The following is a 17,672-nucleotide window of genomic DNA, read 5'->3' as shown; positions in this document are numbered from 1 at the left end:
TGTGAAGACATAGCAAGGAAGTAGCTGACCTCAGGGCAGGAAGAGAACAGTCTTCACGAGCAGCTGAAACCCCACTAGCATTGTGACTTTGGACTTCATCAACAGACCTGTGTGGAAGCAATATTTTTGTTTATTCTATACCACCCAATCCATGGCATTTTGTTACATCAGCATTAGTAGCCTAAGAAAGTGTATGTGGGTATCTCAGAGGTATATGTCTGCCTTGCAGTCTTCTCATTTTGCACAGGTGAGTGGGTGCACATATGTGTGTACTTGGTGTGCAAGTCCACCTGCACATTTGTGCACTCAGAGGCCACAAGTCAGCCTTAGGTGCTTTCTGCCTTGGTTTTTGCTAAGATGGGGTCTCTCACAGAGACCTGATATTCACCGAGTAGACCAAATGCAAGCCTCAGGGATCACCTGTCCTCACTTCCCACAGCACTGGGGTAACAGGCACCCATCAGTCTAGCTGGGTAGTGGGCACTAGAAGTCATGGCTTGCACATCTATCTGGGATTCTAGCCCGGTTTTTAGGTGTTCTCATTTTAAAAGACTGGTTATGAAGCTAATTTTTTTTATGCTGGTTTTTGTCTTTTCATCTTCTCATTGACACTGATGTACTATTTTAATGTCTCTGGTAATTTCTGCAGATCCTCTAAGTTAAGGAATAGTCTTTTTCTACTTTTAAATAGTCGGTTTATTAAACTTCTATTTGTTCAGTTTTAAGGAGAAATGTTTGTAACTAGGCTGCAGCTCCTCCCCCATCTTTTCGTGTGTGAATGTGTGGTGCATGTGCATGCATGTTGACGTATGTGTGTCTGCCAGTGCACATTCACTTGCATAGGCAAGTGTGTGGCATTCCAAGGCTAACATTGGGACTCTCCCTCTGCCTCCCCTCCACCTTATGCTTCGAGGCAGCATTTCTCAGTCAAGCCTAGACTCACTAGCCAGCTTGTTCTGGTGATCCACTGGCCCTGCCTTCTGAGGCTGCAATTACCACAGGTTACCATACCCACCCAGCAATGAGCTGCGTTCTGAGGCTCTGCTCGCCAGTCCTCATGCTTGTGCAGCAAGAGCTCCAAGCACTGAGCCATCTCACCAGCCCTGAAGGCTCAGTTCTACCATAAATTCAGAAGCCTTTCTGTTTTGTATCATGTGTAACTTCCTTGATTTAGCTGGCCTTCAAAATTGTACTGTTTCTTGTCTGTTCCCTTTCCTCTTTTGAGAGACAAAACACAGTAGGCAGACACACTTCTGAAACTGGAGTCCAGAGTTAAGTCCTAGTCACGATTGGGTGCCCTGTATGTGACACCTGCCAAACTCTTACTTGTGTTAACGCAGAACCATCCTACCACTCTATGGAGCAGCGTAAAAACTCTTGCATTTTCATATGAGAAACTGGCGAAGTCACAGTGTTACAATTCCAGCTCGGGTCTATGTGGGTCTTGAAGGTCATAGTTTCTTTTTAATTACCATTAAATTTAATTACCACTAATCACTGCCTTTTGGAAAACTGTAGAGTATTCTCATTCCAAACTTGGGTGTGGGTGGACCCTGTTCACCTTTGGCCCCGCAAGCTCCCCTGCTTCCCCCAAGGAACTGAGCAGACATCTCTCTGTCATCTCAGATCTAGGGAGAATTCTCCCGAATCTGACTGGGGACATTTTGTCAGAGTTGCACCATCCATGTTGAGGAGGAAGAGAGTGGAGTTGAGAGAGGCTGCCCTGTAGTCCAGATCTGTGGACCACAAACTCCAACCCCTGATAAGATGTCCTTGTATTGGAGACTTGTGAGGAAAGGAAACAGTCCCTCTCTGGTGAATGACAGGGTGTTCCCCTCAGAGCTCCCGGCCAAGGGCACCTGCCACCAGAAGGAGCTCATCAACCCAATGTATCTCTTCCTTCTTCAAGCCTCTCTTTTGAGAGATTCTGATTCTGGAAGTAGTGTCCTCCTCCATTACGACTTACTCAGCCAGGAGTATGTCCCTACCCCTCTCTCTGCTGGTGACATACTTGTTCTACCTTTCTTTTCCCATGGGAAGCCTGAAGACATTAGGCGGATGTACGATGCGCCAGTTGTTTTTGAGACATCCCAGTAGCTTACTGTCAACAGTGCTGCTCACCTAGGTAAACAGACAAATAGTTTAAGGAGGGAGACTGAACACCTCAGCCCTAACCCTGCCCCCCGATTTTCTGGTTAACTTTGCACCTCCCTCATTCTCTACTGCGGGTCCCACTAAGGAAAGCTAAGAACTGAGTTCCTGGAGAAAGACGCTTTTGAGGCGACCCACCTGGGGCAGGAATGTTTAGGAAGGCTTGTCATCTTGCTGCACGTGCTCATTACAATCACTTTGGTCCATGTGTTGAGGGGTCTAAGATAGGAAGAAGACCCCTTGGGAAGGCTGTGGAGGAATGGGCCTGCTTTGCTCCTTGTCTCTGGAGATGGGCTTATTATGACTTGCTGAGCCTGGGCCACCGTCTACACTCATTGCATTTCTGAGGACAGAGCAGTGCTAGTCACCAGTGCCCTGCTTCCCAGCTCCAATGCAATGGAGGATGGTTGTAAGCCCAGTGATGCATGCCTGCTAGTGGAGCGCATCCACTCTTTAGTAAAAGGCAAAGTCATCTTGACCGGGGCTTATGAAAGGGCCTTGGATGACAAGCAAGAATGGGAAGAAGGATAAGAATCTGGTGGAGAGGTAGAGCAAACATCTCACGCAAGCCCAATGAGTAGAAGGAGCATGCAGAAAATGATAAAAAGCATAAGGTTGTGTTTGTAAAACCCTTAATATATTTTTTATTTGCTTCAGAATAAAAGTTTTCCATTAAGGCTCAGAGGCCAATTTAAGTCTTTAGGGGCTCAATCCTTTAGGAGAAGTCACCCTGAAGCCTGGGAAGCATTTAAGTAGAAATTAAAGTAGGTCATCCTAATACTGAGGAGAAGCCCCCAAGCAAGACAATAAAAGAAATCCCACGTGTTGGAAAAGGCCAATGTTAGAATGAGCAAATCTCATCCGAAGCTCAGACTGCATCCCCAGTATGCAGCCATCTCTACTCAGAGGAGCACTATGCAGAGTCAGAGCTGCTCAGAATCACCACACCCCCAAGGGTCAGGTTCAGAACATGGTCAGACTTGCTTCCCTGCCCAGGGTTCATGGGCAGACTCAACCTGAGCAGGACGTCTAGGACTATCGGCTGTGAATGTGGTCCGTACCCTTGGCTGTGGACCGAAGACATCCTTGCAGCTCTCAGCCCCAATGTCACTGACTGGATGAATGAAAATTGCAGACAGAATGATGAAGAGAGGAGAAAAAGAAATGGAAGTAAAAGAAAATGGGCTAAAACAAGGGGCATAAAGGCAGTATTGAAGCCCCTGATTCCAAAGCTTTGCCTCGATTGCAAGAGCTGGCTCCCTCTGACCTCATACTTGTACTTTCTCCTGCTTTGAGACCATTGTCTTGTGAAAGAGATTGGGGTTTACTTAGCGTCTGTGAGATAGTTAAGGAGCAGTTATGGGGACGAAGCCTTCTTTGATGACCAAGCCTTCCTCAACAAGGCTCTGCAGCCTTGTGTGGGAGATCCGGGGTGGTACTTCCTTCATTGTGATCATCTTGCCATCTTATGACTCTAGACAGCTAGGATAAATACTGTGCTATTAATGAAAATAAGTAGTAGTTCCTGAGCACAGCACTTAAAATACTAGGCTGAGGGCCAAGGGAAAAATCAGGCTTGGAACTTAATCAATATGCTCTTCCCCTCCCTCCCACTGTTGTTGGCAAGGCAACTGTGCTGGCTGAAGGAATTCTTGGTAAATATGGCTAAGGCCACAACAAATTCTTTAGACTAAATCCACTTGTGGTAAATTTAGAAGTTGTTGAGAGGTTGAGTGCTATTCGTCAGATTCATAGAATTATAGAATGTGTCCATTTCCAAATTACTTTGTTTCTAAAGATCTAGCTAATTAAGACAAAAGCAAATGGACTTCTGTGCCTGTTAGAATTGGGCTAAGCCTACTGATTTGAAGTTTCTAAAGCCAACTGCAGATTTCTTTTGGAATTACTTTAGATCAGGGCATCATTGTACTTGAGTTGATGGAAGTTATTGATATACTGAATCCCTTCTACAACGTTAGGCCATCATGTGTCCTGAGGAAATCACGTGATCCCAAGTACTGAAAACATGTTACCAATTACCCAAATGTGTTTGTGCCAAAGGCTCTATAGCAAAATTAGCTATATGGTCCTCTGTTCAGTCAAATAGTTCAAGACAAAGTCACAGTGACTTTTTCCTCCCCAGCACTTCTTCCTGTGTTGGCAGCAGAGACAAGGACGTGGTTGGTCCTAGGTGTGTTTCCTGGCAGTGGCTGCAGTGAAGAATTTAGACGAGGCAGGCAGTAGCAGATGGACTCTCAGTCCAGCTCCCCAGGATGGAAGGGACAATCTGCATCCCTGCAACAGCCCTGGACTCCTCCTCCACCCTGGGAAGGATTCCTGTGGACATCGCCAGCTCTTAGAAGTCATCATCTCTAGTTAGTGTGAAAGGATTTCAAAATTTAGAAAACAAACCCATTTCTGAAAGTTTAGACCCATTTGATAATGGGTCCTTAGACACCAAGCATCCATCACTAAACACACATCTTCAAGACAATATGGAATGTGTTTTTAAATTTTTAAAGAAAATTAGAGTATCAGTCTTAAGGGGAAAATAATGATCACAACTATTATTTGATATGTCTCCCAAATACAGTGTGGCTGTCATTATCATTGCCTGATATGCTGAGTCAGAAGGGTGTGGTAGTGGGAGGACTCGTCATGGTAGTGGGAGGACTCGTCATGGTAGTGGGAGGACATGGCATTTCCAGGATTTGCATGTATTCTTTGTTGTCTTTGACTCACCTTTGTATATCTAGCTTCACGTTTCAAGGTAGACATTTTGTGTTTTATCTTTGCTTATCAATTTTTCATATGTAACCTCTTGTATTTGGGTATTGTTCCTGGGTATGTATGCTCACATGTGCATGGATGCATTTGTGTGTACAAGCTCACAGGTACATGTGTGATGTGCATGCACATATGGAGTTAATGTCAGAAGTCTTCCTGAACTGCTCTCTGCCTTTTGCAATGAGGCAGTGTCTCTCAGTAGAATCTAGAGATTGCCAATATGGCCACTCTCACGAGCCATTTTGTTTGGGGATCCCATCTCAACATTCCAAACCCCAGAATTAGAAGTAGGCCCCCATGAATATCTGGCGTCTATGTGGATACTGCCATTGAACTTGGTTCCTCACACACGCACAGCAAGGACACTGTCCACTGAGCCATCCCCTCAGCTCCATTTCATGCCTTTAGAAACTTAGAAAATTTTAGTTCTAGGGTTTCTAATGAAAACCATTAAATTATTTTAAAAACAATGGAGAAGGAAGTTGTAGGGCATTAGAACTGGAAAGGATTATTTAGGGGCAAGATTATAAAAGCACAGGAAATAAAAGCAAACACACACAAGGGATTTCACCGAAGCCAAATGCAGACAACAGAACAAGCAAGCAGAAAGGCTTGTCAAGTGCCCATCTGAAGGTTTCGATCTAGAATGTGTTGAAAAGAGAAAGCAAACAAAAAACCTCAGGAACAAAAACAAACGCAGTTTAAATCTTGACAACCACCCTTCATCTAGACATTTGTCAAAATAGCACACCAACGACCAATGTCATTGGTCATCAGGGAGATACAGGACAAAATCAAAATGAGCTATGACCATGCTCCAGTAAAAACAGTGTGTATAAAAAATATTGTGAGCTGGGCAGTGGTGGCTCACACCTTTAATCCCAGCACTAGGGAGGCAGAGGCAGGTGGATCTTTGTGAGTTCGAGGCCAGCCTGGTCTACAGAGCAAGTGCCAGGACAGGCTCCAAAGATACACAGTGAAACCCTGTCTCGAAGAACAAAATAAAACAAAATGTTCTGGGTGTGGAAGAAATAGAACCTTTTATGCTATTTTCAGGAAGTACAGTGGTGTGGCCAGTATGGAAAAGAGTGTGGGAGTTCTCTGAGAGTTAAAAATGGATCTGACACCCTGTAAACCAGCAATATATGCAGAGGAAACAAAATCAGTATATCTCAGAGACATCTGCAACCCCACACTTACGGTGACATGACTCACAGGAGCTGTAGAATTGATGATGGACAAAGAGAATGTGGTGTATGTAACACAGAAGGATGCTATTCATTTGACAGAAAAAGGATTGAGATTCTGTCATTTACAATAGTGTGGATGAAATGGAGTTCATCGTCTTAAGTGACTAAACCAGGCACCAAAAGAGAAGCATCACACAGCGCTATCCACATCTGGAATGTCGAGGTGTTGGTCCCTTAGGAGGTCCCCAGAGACTGGGGAATAAGGGGAGGGAAGACGGTCAGTGGATAAGGAATAATTAGTTAGATGGACTAAGGTTGGGATGTGACATTGTATAGTGCGGTGACTGTAGATAACGTCATCTGTGCAATCTTTAAATCTAGAAACATGTATTTTTACTCTTCACACCATAAGGAAAAGGACAGTTTTGAAAATACCGACATGTTTACTTTGATGTAGGTGTTACCCAGTGTGTATATGGAATGAGACATCACAGGGTGATAAGGATCTAGAACAAAATCTTATGTTTTTATATAGTACCTAAAAACTTGGTTCAGGGTTTTAAATTCCATCAAGGTTTTTGGCTTAAAGCATTGTTTGATCCTAGAAATACAGAAAATAAATAGCCAGACCCCTTCTGCGGCGGCATTGGTTTCCCCAGAGGAACTGCTGTGGAGTAGGATTAGAAAGAGGAAGTAATCTCCTCTTTTGTTTTTTCATATTATAAAATAAGAAGGGGGGAAGGCCCCCTTTGTGAAGTCAGTGGAAAGTGCTGGCATCTACTCTTCTACATCCTGGCTTCATGTTCCCACTCTGACTGCGAGTGGCCCACACAGGCAGGCAGGGTCCACACAGCCGCTCACCACCATTCTGAGTGCTGGAAACATACCAGTCCTTCAGTGCACACCTAACCGACTCAGTCCAGCATATTTCACAGGCCGAATTGTGCATCTTCAAAGGATGCCATCTAGAGCTTGCCTGATGAAGAATGTGTGTGCCATTAGTCGTTATGCTCTGAGTGTAGTGAAGTCGATAGACAGAAACCCCCTAACTGCTTTGTACCCTATGTATGCTGAGTGATTAGGCATGCGAGATAAATCAGAAGCACTACCTCAAAGCCCTGGCAGGGACAGAGAGCTAGGGACAAGCAGCAGAGGCTGTCCTGTTGACTTAGACTCGGCTGCTAGCTGGGAAAGGAAGCAGGGGTCAGCCAGGCAGCAGAGAGTCAAAGTGAGTGGGGGAACCAAGTTGTTTTTCCTGCGCTCATTCAGAGCCAGGCCCCAGTTCCATCAGAATAATTGATTTTCCCATAAATGTGTGTCTCTGCTTCATATGGAGCTAAATTCCGGAGCTAGTGCAGTGGAGCAACACAGCCTCTAAGCATTCAGAATGTAGAGAAAGAAAATATAAGGATTTCCGTATTATAGAGTGTAGGGCCCAGAAGAGCCGTGAGTCCTAACGGGAGATTTCAGACACAATTCGGAGCTTGGTTGATTTCAAGAACTAAGCGCTAGTTTCTATTATTGGTCCATCATATTTATGGCCTCATGTGGGCCTACTAAAAATTAATTATTAATTAGCTGAGTGATTTGTAAAAGAGATAGCAGAGCACTCAGTTGTAATGGTGTCCTGAAATGAGTGCCGGGGGGGGGGGGGGTCCATGGCAGAGGCATTAGCCCCAGCGAATTTTGAAACCGCATTTGTAACAATCAGGTTTCTTTTCATGCATATTTTTTAATGCCTCTTCCCTGGAGATGCAAAGACAATGTTCCTAGGGGTGAACCTCATGTGAACACCACAGATTAATATCCAAGGTTGCAAAGTGGTCTTTGAGATGCTAAATTCCTTACAGGGTGCTTTAATCATTGCTACTACCCCTGACGCAAACGTCTTACATCAAGGAACGCATGTACAAGCGTTTATTGTTTTCTCTTAAGAGCCTGACTTTTAAAGGCTCCCACTTCCTGGTGTATAGATTCATATCCTGGTGAGCCATAGCAGGCACATCTGTGTGGCCTGCCTGACACCGACAAGAGCTTGCAGGTGGACACCACTATACCCTACACATCTGTGAAGTGTCTTAGGTTCCTATTGACTTCCATAGAAAATGACCCAGATGTTCCCAGAGGGAACAATGAAAGCACAGCCCTACATCTGAATGAAAAGCTCAGGGACAGGAATGCCGGGTTCAGGCTCCAGCCAAGCTGTCTGTCACCATATCCTGTTGGAACATTCTTTTTAGAGGTGCTGTCTCCCAGTGAGTCTCTATTAACTATAGAGTTTCCCTACTACACCTCCCCACTGGGCTCTTCTCGCAAGAGCTGATATTCCCCCAAATCTCACATGTTTTGACTGAATGTTTAAAAGCTTTGTAATCAGCCATGCCTTTTCCAAATGACAGCCATGTAGAGATCTGGAGCTGAGTGACGTCACTCCGGTCCCCCTGTAGATTCAGGGCATTTTAAACTGGGAGCTTCCTTGGCCTTGGGAGCTTTTTGTATTGCCTCCTTTTCTCAGTCATGGATCCCAGAGATGACTTTTGAGTCGAATCTTTGGGAACCCTAGGCTGTATGGGCCTGCCATAAGACAAGCCGTCAGCAGGTGGTTCCCCAAGGGGTGGATCAACAGGCCAATGTAGTTGGCCTAGCATCTTTCCATAGTCAATAGCAAGTGCACAGAGTATTGTTCCGTGCATTGTGTACTCTAATAACAACGTATCACAGATGTGTTAATAATCGCTTATTGTGTGTGTGTATAATATTAATGACGTGCATCTAAAATCCTTTCTAGGAATCTACAGGATGCCAAATGACATTTGGTATTTGTGTTTCTGTTGCTTTTCAAGGCCAACAACTTGAAAGGCACCTGGCACTCTATGTGTGACCAAGCGCCATGTGTTCCACCAAAGCAGAGCAGTGACATTTTTAGCTCTTTCAGGACCAGAGTAACGTACTATCGTGTTATTTCTGCCAAGAGAAGGTTTCTCCCTTGACTTGAACAGAGCTCTGAATTCCCAGGGAGTGATGCACGAGGGGGATTCAGGCCCTGCACTCTGAGGGTGTTATCTTTGCATGAATGATCATAGCACATGAGCCACAAGGAGACATGGTGAGGAGCCAAGGAACAGTTGGGCAGTAACAAGTATTAGTCCTCTGGGATCCACAACATTGAGCACGCTCCCAGGGGATCCCTAGTTCCTGAGGACAAGCACAGTGTGGGGTTCACATTCCTGGGGGCCGAGAGGTAGGCTCAACTCCTTCAGATACAACACACCAACAGCATACTCAGGCCTGTGGTCCATTTGGTTATATGTGGGTGAAGATGTCCACCTCTTTCAGACCTGGATGTCAGACTCAAACTTACATCCCAGAGGAAACGGACGACCTCTTCCATACACGGCTCCCACACAGTGGAATGTGAATTAACTCGAGCAAAACCCAATCCCCTTGCTCCGAAGCAAGATCTATGAGCTTCTGGGGGGTTTTGTTGGTTGACTTTTGTGTGTGTGTGTGTGTGTGTGTGTGTGTGTTAGCGTTGCTCCAGCCCATATTCCCTGTCATGCTGATCCCTCTTCTCTAGGAACTAGAGAGAGAGAGACTCAGTGTTTTCTCATCTGCAAAGTTTAGATTCAAAGGGGCAGGAGGGCCGTTTTTAGGTGTCATGGTTTATTGTCACTCAATTCCGTTGCAATGTCAAGTCGGAGTTGACCCAGATAACTCAGTTTAATGCTGCAGTTGGGGGTGTGTGGCTTTGGGGCACATGGCAACACACATGCCATTGCTTCAATGGGGAAGGGAAGACAAGGAGTTCAGGAGATACCTGGCCCTTTCTTGTGTCTTTTTCCTTTTTTGAGAAAATACTCTTGACTGGGATTCCCATTTCTCTTTGTACACAGAGCTGTATCGTTAAAGGTCAGACTGAGTGTCTAACTTGGGCAGGGTAGGTCCTTCTTTCCTGTAAACAGTTACATGTGGGGACTTTGGGTGCTGTCCAGGCTTTCTGAAGTTGGGAGCTACATGTGTGTGGGAGCCTTCAGTATCACCCCCCAAAACAGCACGGGTTGTGTGGCATTTTCAGGCATTTTTATCAAAGTGTGATTGTATCCAAAAGCAGCCAAAAACCCTAAGGTATTTTTTTCCTCTTTTTTTTTTTTTTTTAATGTTGCCAAAACTGAGTAAAAAGGTAGATATTAGAGCCAGGACCTCACTCTCTAAGCCCAGCTTCCTTACAGGGTAAGAACAGACCTGCTAATCCCTGATACCACCCCATTGTTCAGTTCCTAGTCCATCTGCCTTGGAGACCCTCCCATCTCTAGCAAAGTTCCTGGTCGCATTCATAGACATACTCCTAGTGTCTGGAAAGCATAGGAGTCAAAGCCATGTTGTACTCTAGTCTAACCTGAATAATATCACAAGAGTGGAGAAGTTGGTTTCGGAGCGGCTATTTCAGCAGGCAGGGACCATGTCACATTGGGTACTTTGTTTCCAGTCTGAGCCAGAATCAAAAGAGCAGCCCAGATGCCTGGCACATGGGACAGGGAACACGTGTGTGCATTTAAATCATGGGGAGCTCACTTTTTTTTTTTTACTGATGTAATTGTGAAATATGTTCTTTTTGCATTCATAATGAGGGGGCGGAACAGATGGTGAAGGTTTACTTTAAAATAATCTGTCATTAAAATACCCAGGCTTACTGGGAACTCTTCTCTCCCTGGAGTCGGGTCATAGAGAAAGAGTTCAGGGTGAAATTTTTCCTCTTCAGCCCTGGCATGTGGAAAAAGGAAGCACTAATTTCACGGTGGTAATAGACATGCGAATTGCCCCTGCGATGATACCTAGTAAGATTTCACTCTGAGAAATCTGGCTGTGGTGGAATGCGCCTTAAAAGGAAAACAGACACAAAACTCTGACAGACAAATATAAATCCATTTAGCACAATGCATTAAACATTAGTAGCCCTGCATCATGAAGCCGCAGTTTGTTCCCTACTCTGTAAGGACTAACCTCGTCACTTGATAAACACCGTGAGGCGCAGCCAGCTTTGGGGGTTAAGAAACAGTGCCATACACTGTCTGCATCGCGCCATGTCGGGGGATATAAATTATAATTACAGGCACTATTATTCCAAGACAGTGTCGCCTCTGACTTCTCCATCCACGCCTCAATCCTGGTTGTCTGCCTCATAGACTCACTGGGATGCAACAAAGGGACCTCCTACCAGCCCCGTCTGCATGGCCAGGAACTCTTTCCAGCAATAAGAAAACTGCCTGGAAAAATCTTATCCTTGCGTGTCTTTAAGAGATGTCAATGCCATTTTTACTGTTGCACCTAAGGTTTTATTCTCTGTCTGCCTTAAGGAAAGCAGCTAGATTCTAGCCTGGCTTTGCAGCAAATCTTCTGAGGAGGGATGAGTGTTAACGTTTGTGTAGGTTCTTTTTCATCTTACTCCAACCTTAGTTCATAATCAGAAAATTCTACATAATGGGTAAGAAGATGCAATTAACCCTTTGACCCCGGAATCTTAATTGGCGCCTGTTGAAAACAGTGGGCAGCTAAGAACATAATTGTAGAAAGTAGCCTGTAGTGACTCAACAGCCCGGTGTATGAGGGCTCCCTCAACTCAAAATTAAAACAAAAATCCACAGAACTTTCAGATTAATCACAGTTGGTTTCCAATACTACTGATTTGCTGTTCCTGCCTTTTCCCAACCTCTTAAAATTGGGATAGTAAAATTAAACAATGTCGATGCTACCCTTCAAACTGATTTAAACCGTGGAGCATAGCGGAGGAGGAGGCAGCCTTGAGGCAGAAAGGCTTAGCTCTGTGTGTAGCAGCTTGGCGGTCTGCTTCCCACCGCAGCTCACTTCCTGTTTGGGACATTGGAGAAGCAAGACCCTTCCCTTGCTTGAGGGAGGGAGATTTTCTCCCTGTACCAGCTTCTGGGGCTTAGCCAGGTCTGCCTGGTGCCCGTGTGCAGAATATCAGGACAGTGTTAACACTTTAACACTGCACCCAGAAGGTCAGGCCTGACCAGGTTCTTCTGCTCACTTTGTCAGTGGCCAGAATGCCCCCTTTTTCTTAGCTGTCCTTTGTTTCCCAGTTGGTTTGGGGGAACATCGACAGAGCAAAGGTGGCCTGGTAACTGGTGTAGAGGTACCTCGGGCACTGCCCTGGCAACCCACTCCCCCATCATCTTCAGCCCTAATGATCTGATTCTATAATCGGAACAATTCATTGGCTCCCTCATTATAAATAACTTCAGAAACGCTCTGGTATTTAGCTTTTCAGGTATCAATGCATACCCTATAAAGAGTATTTCAGTGAGAAGCACTGGCCTGTCAGGACTCAGAGCCAAACCGCCGAAGCAAGATGGGCTTGTTGTCTAGTTTGGCTAAGTTTGTCCGCGTCGGTGTGTAGAGAAGCAAGACGATACCGCTACTCCATAAGCTATCCGAGGAAATTACAAGATGCACGCAGACTTTGCGCCACGTGTCATAAACTCCATGCGAACTGTGAGCATTGCCGTGTGTGGGCTTGCCAGTTGTGCAGTCTGCCTTTTGTAAAACAAGGCTGTGTGCCCTTTGAGTTGTTTTCAGAACTCACTAGATTAGAGAGCTGAGCCCAGAGCCTCCACAGGTCGTTGGCAGTGTGGGAACATGTTGAAAATGGGTCAGAAAACATGGACGTCCCCATTTCATGCTGACATGCACATGTATGTACGTGTGTTCCCATATATAAAAATGAATTATCTTAACCTGTTTTGTGCTGCTTGGATGGACCATCAGAGCTAGCTATTTCTTACATTGTTGGAGGTGGGAAATCTTAGGGTCAAGGGACTTGCATCTAGTCAGGGCCTCCATGAGGCATCATGGTGTGGCAGAAGACAGATGGGCAAGAGAGCCCTGGAGAAAGAGGGCCCAGCTTATCCTTGAGGGAAGCTGTTCCTGAGATGACTGGCCTATGGCAGCTGGAGTAGCTTCAGTGAGGTCATCAGGGCAGCACCCCCTTGCCCTAACATTCCCCTGAAGGTCCCATGCACAGTGGAGGCGCTGGAACATCCTTTTCTGTCTCAGGATCCTTGAGGGACATGTTTAAGCACAAAATCTGAAGGCACAGATGACATTTTCCCCATTATTCAAGTAGACCAAACTTTATCGTTGAGATTTGCAAGAATACATATTTCTGCTCTTATAACTTCATTCCAATTTTCTTTAAAAAGTATGTCTTTAGTGTTTTCTCAAACCTTGTTCCAGACACAGGTTCCTGACTTTGCAAAATCGCAGCCCTTGTTAAGATCACTAAGATTTAAACTTCCTTCCCTGTGCAGATTTCAGCAGCCCATCCTGGCAAAGATGAATAACATAGAGCAAAAGCTGGGAGGATGGGGGGGGGGATGAAATGCATTTGAAACAGACGATTCCTAATCTGAGTTGAGTTTGTAGCTGGATCCCAAGCTGGTGTCCATCATTGGCCAAACCAAACAAGAACTACAGCCCTCCTCCAGGACAGTTAGACAGGAGCTTCTGAGTGACAGACGACACTGCTGATAACTTTTATTCTCTTCAGCTTTTATTATTTGCTTCTTCTTTCTGTTTTGGCTCCCGGGGGGGGGGGCATAAGAAACTCAGTCTTTTCCAGGGCAAGATGGATTGTGATACATGAGGTTTCAGCACTTACACACCCATAATACACCATCTCTTCTTGTTTTCTTTACCACGATAGGTGCCCAGTGTGTGGAAAGTATTCTTTGTTAATTAATTATTAGTGTTTATATCAATCAAGTAATGATGTAGAAGCCTTTCCCTTTTCATTTCCTTACTTTCCATCCCTTGGCAGAGGAGCTTGCTGATTTAATGGTGCTTACCACAGAAACCTCCCCCACAATAAAGGCATGATCTCATAAAATCAACATGACCTTATTTTATACATAATGCATCGTGGTCAAATGATGAAGGCATGAAGAACTCTCTGAAATAGATAGATCTTGTGGTCTCTAGCCTGTTCATTCATACAAGGCGATGTAAATAAACTTAGGACTTTTATTACACATGAAGAAAACATGGCTTCAATTCACTTTGTTGCTTTATTATTTATTATTTATATTATTTATTACTATCTCTGTGTATATGTATTAACATATTGATTTTTTTCTTACAGTCCCTGGATGGCTTCGTATTTGCACTAAATCAAGAAGGAAAATTTTTGTACATTTCCGAAACCGTCTCTATCTACCTAGGCCTCTCACAGGTAAGTTGAACAATTTAGACTCTTGGCGCTGAATATGAAGGCTCCTTCAGTCCACTGTCTTTCCTTCTGCAAGAGATCTTTTGTTTAGCATGCATTATCTAATTTATTCTTTAAGGGCCTCTACCTGACTCCCCTAAGTCAGAGAAGGCTGTCTGTGTTGAGTTTTCAGAATAAACTTGTGCTGGGAAACTTGAGTTCCCCACCCCATCCCCCAAGGATCATTATTAATTTATTGAGAACAAATGAAGTTTCTTCCATGGTTGTTTTGAACTTTGAAACCCTGGTGCCCAGTAGGAGAGGGACACACTAATAGTGCTTCCCTTGTGTCCTATTACTGGATGTTTATGGAGCGCCCTGCGCTATCCTGGGAGCTGACACAATGACAGGAGTCATTTGGAGTCAAGAAATGCTGAAAGACACCATTAAAATGTGTTGCAGGGAGAGTTCCTGCCAGGAAATAGTCCTCTGCTTTGGCAAAATCGGCCCGATGCTGCAAGACAATTTCATAAAGTAAAGCTGCCTTTCATGGTTTGCCATTTAATTGCTCACATGTGTTTGTTGGGGAGTAAAGGAAGAGAATGCAGAGGTTTGTAGGGCAAGGGACAGAGTCCTTGATTTTCTCTAGAAACACAAACACTCCTGTTCTCCTGTATTCCGAGTCAGACTGCATCTATAGCTTGCCAGCCTATCCTGGAATAAGGTCTTCCATCCAGCTAATTATCCAGATGTTTTTGCCATAAAAGTCCTCAGCATCTGGGTATCTGTTCCGGTACAGGTGATTGACCGAGTTTGACCCTTTTCCTGTGGTGTCTGGGAAAAGGACGTGCAGGCTCTGCAGGAAGGTTGCTCTGTGTGTGATGCTCTGCCAAGCTGGATAAGCTACCTCTCCGTCAGCTGCCTCCAGGCCAATGATGGAGATAAGTGTCTCTGGTCTTCTCATAAGCAGGTCCCACCCAAACTCAGAGCTTCTGAAGGTTGGCATGGCTCAAAGGACACAACCAACTTGGCTGGAACCTTCTGGCTGTTAGCAGGTTTACTGGGAGACAGCTAAATCAAGGAAGACATTGGGAAATAATTGAGAGATTTGCTGTTTGAGGAGGGCTGGGGAAGGAGCAGAAACCCTGCCAAATTTGATTATTTGCTGTTGAGATTCCAAATGGGGGATGCAATCATGAGCCCTTCCTTGGAGAACATGTGTGCTCTTGACTGTAGTGTGCACAGCAATTTCTTGTGGACTCTGGCAAATCAGGGGACCGGAAGGACTGGTGTTTACTCGGCGTGCCTTCTCTTGCATCTCCCTGAGATATCTCTTTTGTTATAGCCTCTGATAGGTTTGAAGCCTCATCTGAACCTGTCTGGAAACCTCCAGTTCTAATGGGGTGTACCCCTGTATTGTTAACACCAGGGAGGGCTGGGACCCACTGTTGTGATTTTTCTGAGGCCATCCTCGTGTTTTGCGGGGAGTCTCCAGCAGGGTTTAATAAACCCGTGAAGAAGAAGGATGAATAATTAGTCGAAGCAGGTAAATGCTAATTAGGGAACCCCTGAAAAGCATCCATTATATACTAGCTGCAAACACATTTCACAGTCCTGGTTAGTGGTGTAGTCCAAATTCTGTCAAGGCAACTGCATTTTCTGTAATTGAGATGTGTATGTTTGCTTTGCATAACAGATGGCTCTGTATGCGTAGACTGATAGCTAGGAAAATAATAATTGCATTATTCTGGCCAAAAGAATATTAGCGCTTGGGTTTTGGCCATCTCAGGCAGTCCTCCTGCCAGCACAGCATATGCACATATAGGGATTGGATTTTCAAGGAAATTGATGCGTCTGGAATAGTGTGGCCATCTGAAATATCATCTGTTCAAGGGAAATTTGGCTTTAACCCTGTGCTGGTTTCCCCCTTCATTCTCTGCGTCTCAGCGGCAACACTGAAGGCACTCTTTTCTGAACACCAGAAACAAATAACGGGGCTCTCTAAAGCTGCCATGTAAAGGTGACCCAGGGTCTGGCACCTGCCCGGAGGCCAGCCACTCCTCTTCCTGTGATGGCAGTTTGAGTGGGCACCAGGAGGCAGCTGGCTGACTTCCGGAGGCAGGCCCAAGCTGTGACAGGCCTGGCCATCTCCTGCAGGTGCTGCAGTGTGGGCCATAATAGGCATGCCCAGAAAGAGGTTCATAGAGAGATGAATTTTGAAGCAGTACATAACTACAAAGATGCAAAGATGAGGGTATAAATGGCGAAAGGGTTTTTTTTTCCATATCAGCTTACATGGGTTTAGAGCAGAAGTCTAAGGAAAATTCTTGATTGACATTAAAACAACATCGCACATGTTTTAAATGCAACGGGGAGGCCTCTGCATAACTCTGGGAAAGTTTGCAAAGCAGCTGAGGTTCTGCATTGGAACAGAATCATAAAGGTCCCTGAGCCATAACCCTCCCCAGGTGTCTTTAGTTCCCTCTTGCAGAACTGAGGTGCAGGGGTGGTACCCAAAGGAAATATGCTCTATGCCTTTGTTCCTCCGGCACCCACATGCCCCAGAAGCCCACACACCTGTACAGGGTGTTTCTAATCACGTGGTATTCCTGCCTCTTCATCATGTGGTGGCTTTCCAATGCTGTGCTTGGAAGAGAATTAGGGGTCTCTCTTTGCACATGAGAAAGGCAAAGAGATGGACGTCCAATGAGCACTGCAGGACAGCCTGGGTCCAGACAACAAAGCAGGCTTCCTTCTCTATTATCTAGTATCTGAGCCTTGGCATGTTGACTATTCAATACAAAGTACTCTTGTAGCTTTGTGATGATGGGACCAGCCTGGGCAGTAGGGGGTGCCCACCAGTTCCTTTACCCTGCTACATGGATAGGTAGGTAGGTAGACAGACAGACGATAGATAGATAGATAGATAGATAGATAGATAGATAGATAGATAGATAGATAGATGATAGATAGATAGATAGCTCAGCGGCCAAGGTTTGGTTTGCTTTTTGAGTGACCATGACCAGGAGACCTCTCCCTGAAGGAGGGCCCCAACTAGCAATGCTCATTTTGGTTTGCAGAGAGATTAAGTGTTGTGTGCCTGGCAATGCATCTAGAGCTGGTGGAAACAGCTATGTTCCCTGCCATAATGGAATTGGCAGGGCTGAAAATGAAGAAAAAAAAAACAGAATGGCTTCCCCAGTGTTGAACATGTAGCAATGCTACAGAGCCAGCTTTTATGAAGTTGCTTCCAAAACAGAAGGAGCATTCTCACCAAAGAATCCAAAAAAATCCCTCGCATGGTAAATAGAAAGCATTTCTAG

The 17,672-nt window shown here is 45.1% G+C and overlaps 1 protein-coding gene across 6 annotated transcripts in view; it reads left to right on the top strand.

The window, feature by feature from the left end:
* Window positions 1-17,672, top strand: part of Npas3 (neuronal PAS domain protein 3) — an 825,611-nt gene that overhangs the window by 582,878 nt on the left and 225,061 nt on the right. For all 6 annotated transcript variants that reach the window (XM_038337475.1, XM_038337476.1, XM_038337473.1 and 3 more), the window contains one exon: window positions 14,284-14,373. In XM_038337475.1, coding sequence (XP_038193403.1) covers window positions 14,284-14,373 — 90 coding nt within the window. The remainder of the gene's footprint in view (window positions 1-14,283; window positions 14,374-17,672) is intronic.

This window comes from Arvicola amphibius, chromosome 7 (assembly GCF_903992535.2).
Source record: "Arvicola amphibius chromosome 7, mArvAmp1.2, whole genome shotgun sequence".
Taxonomy (NCBI): Eukaryota; Metazoa; Chordata; class Mammalia; order Rodentia; family Cricetidae; genus Arvicola; species Arvicola amphibius.
This window is presented reverse-complemented; position numbering and strand designations above follow the sequence as displayed.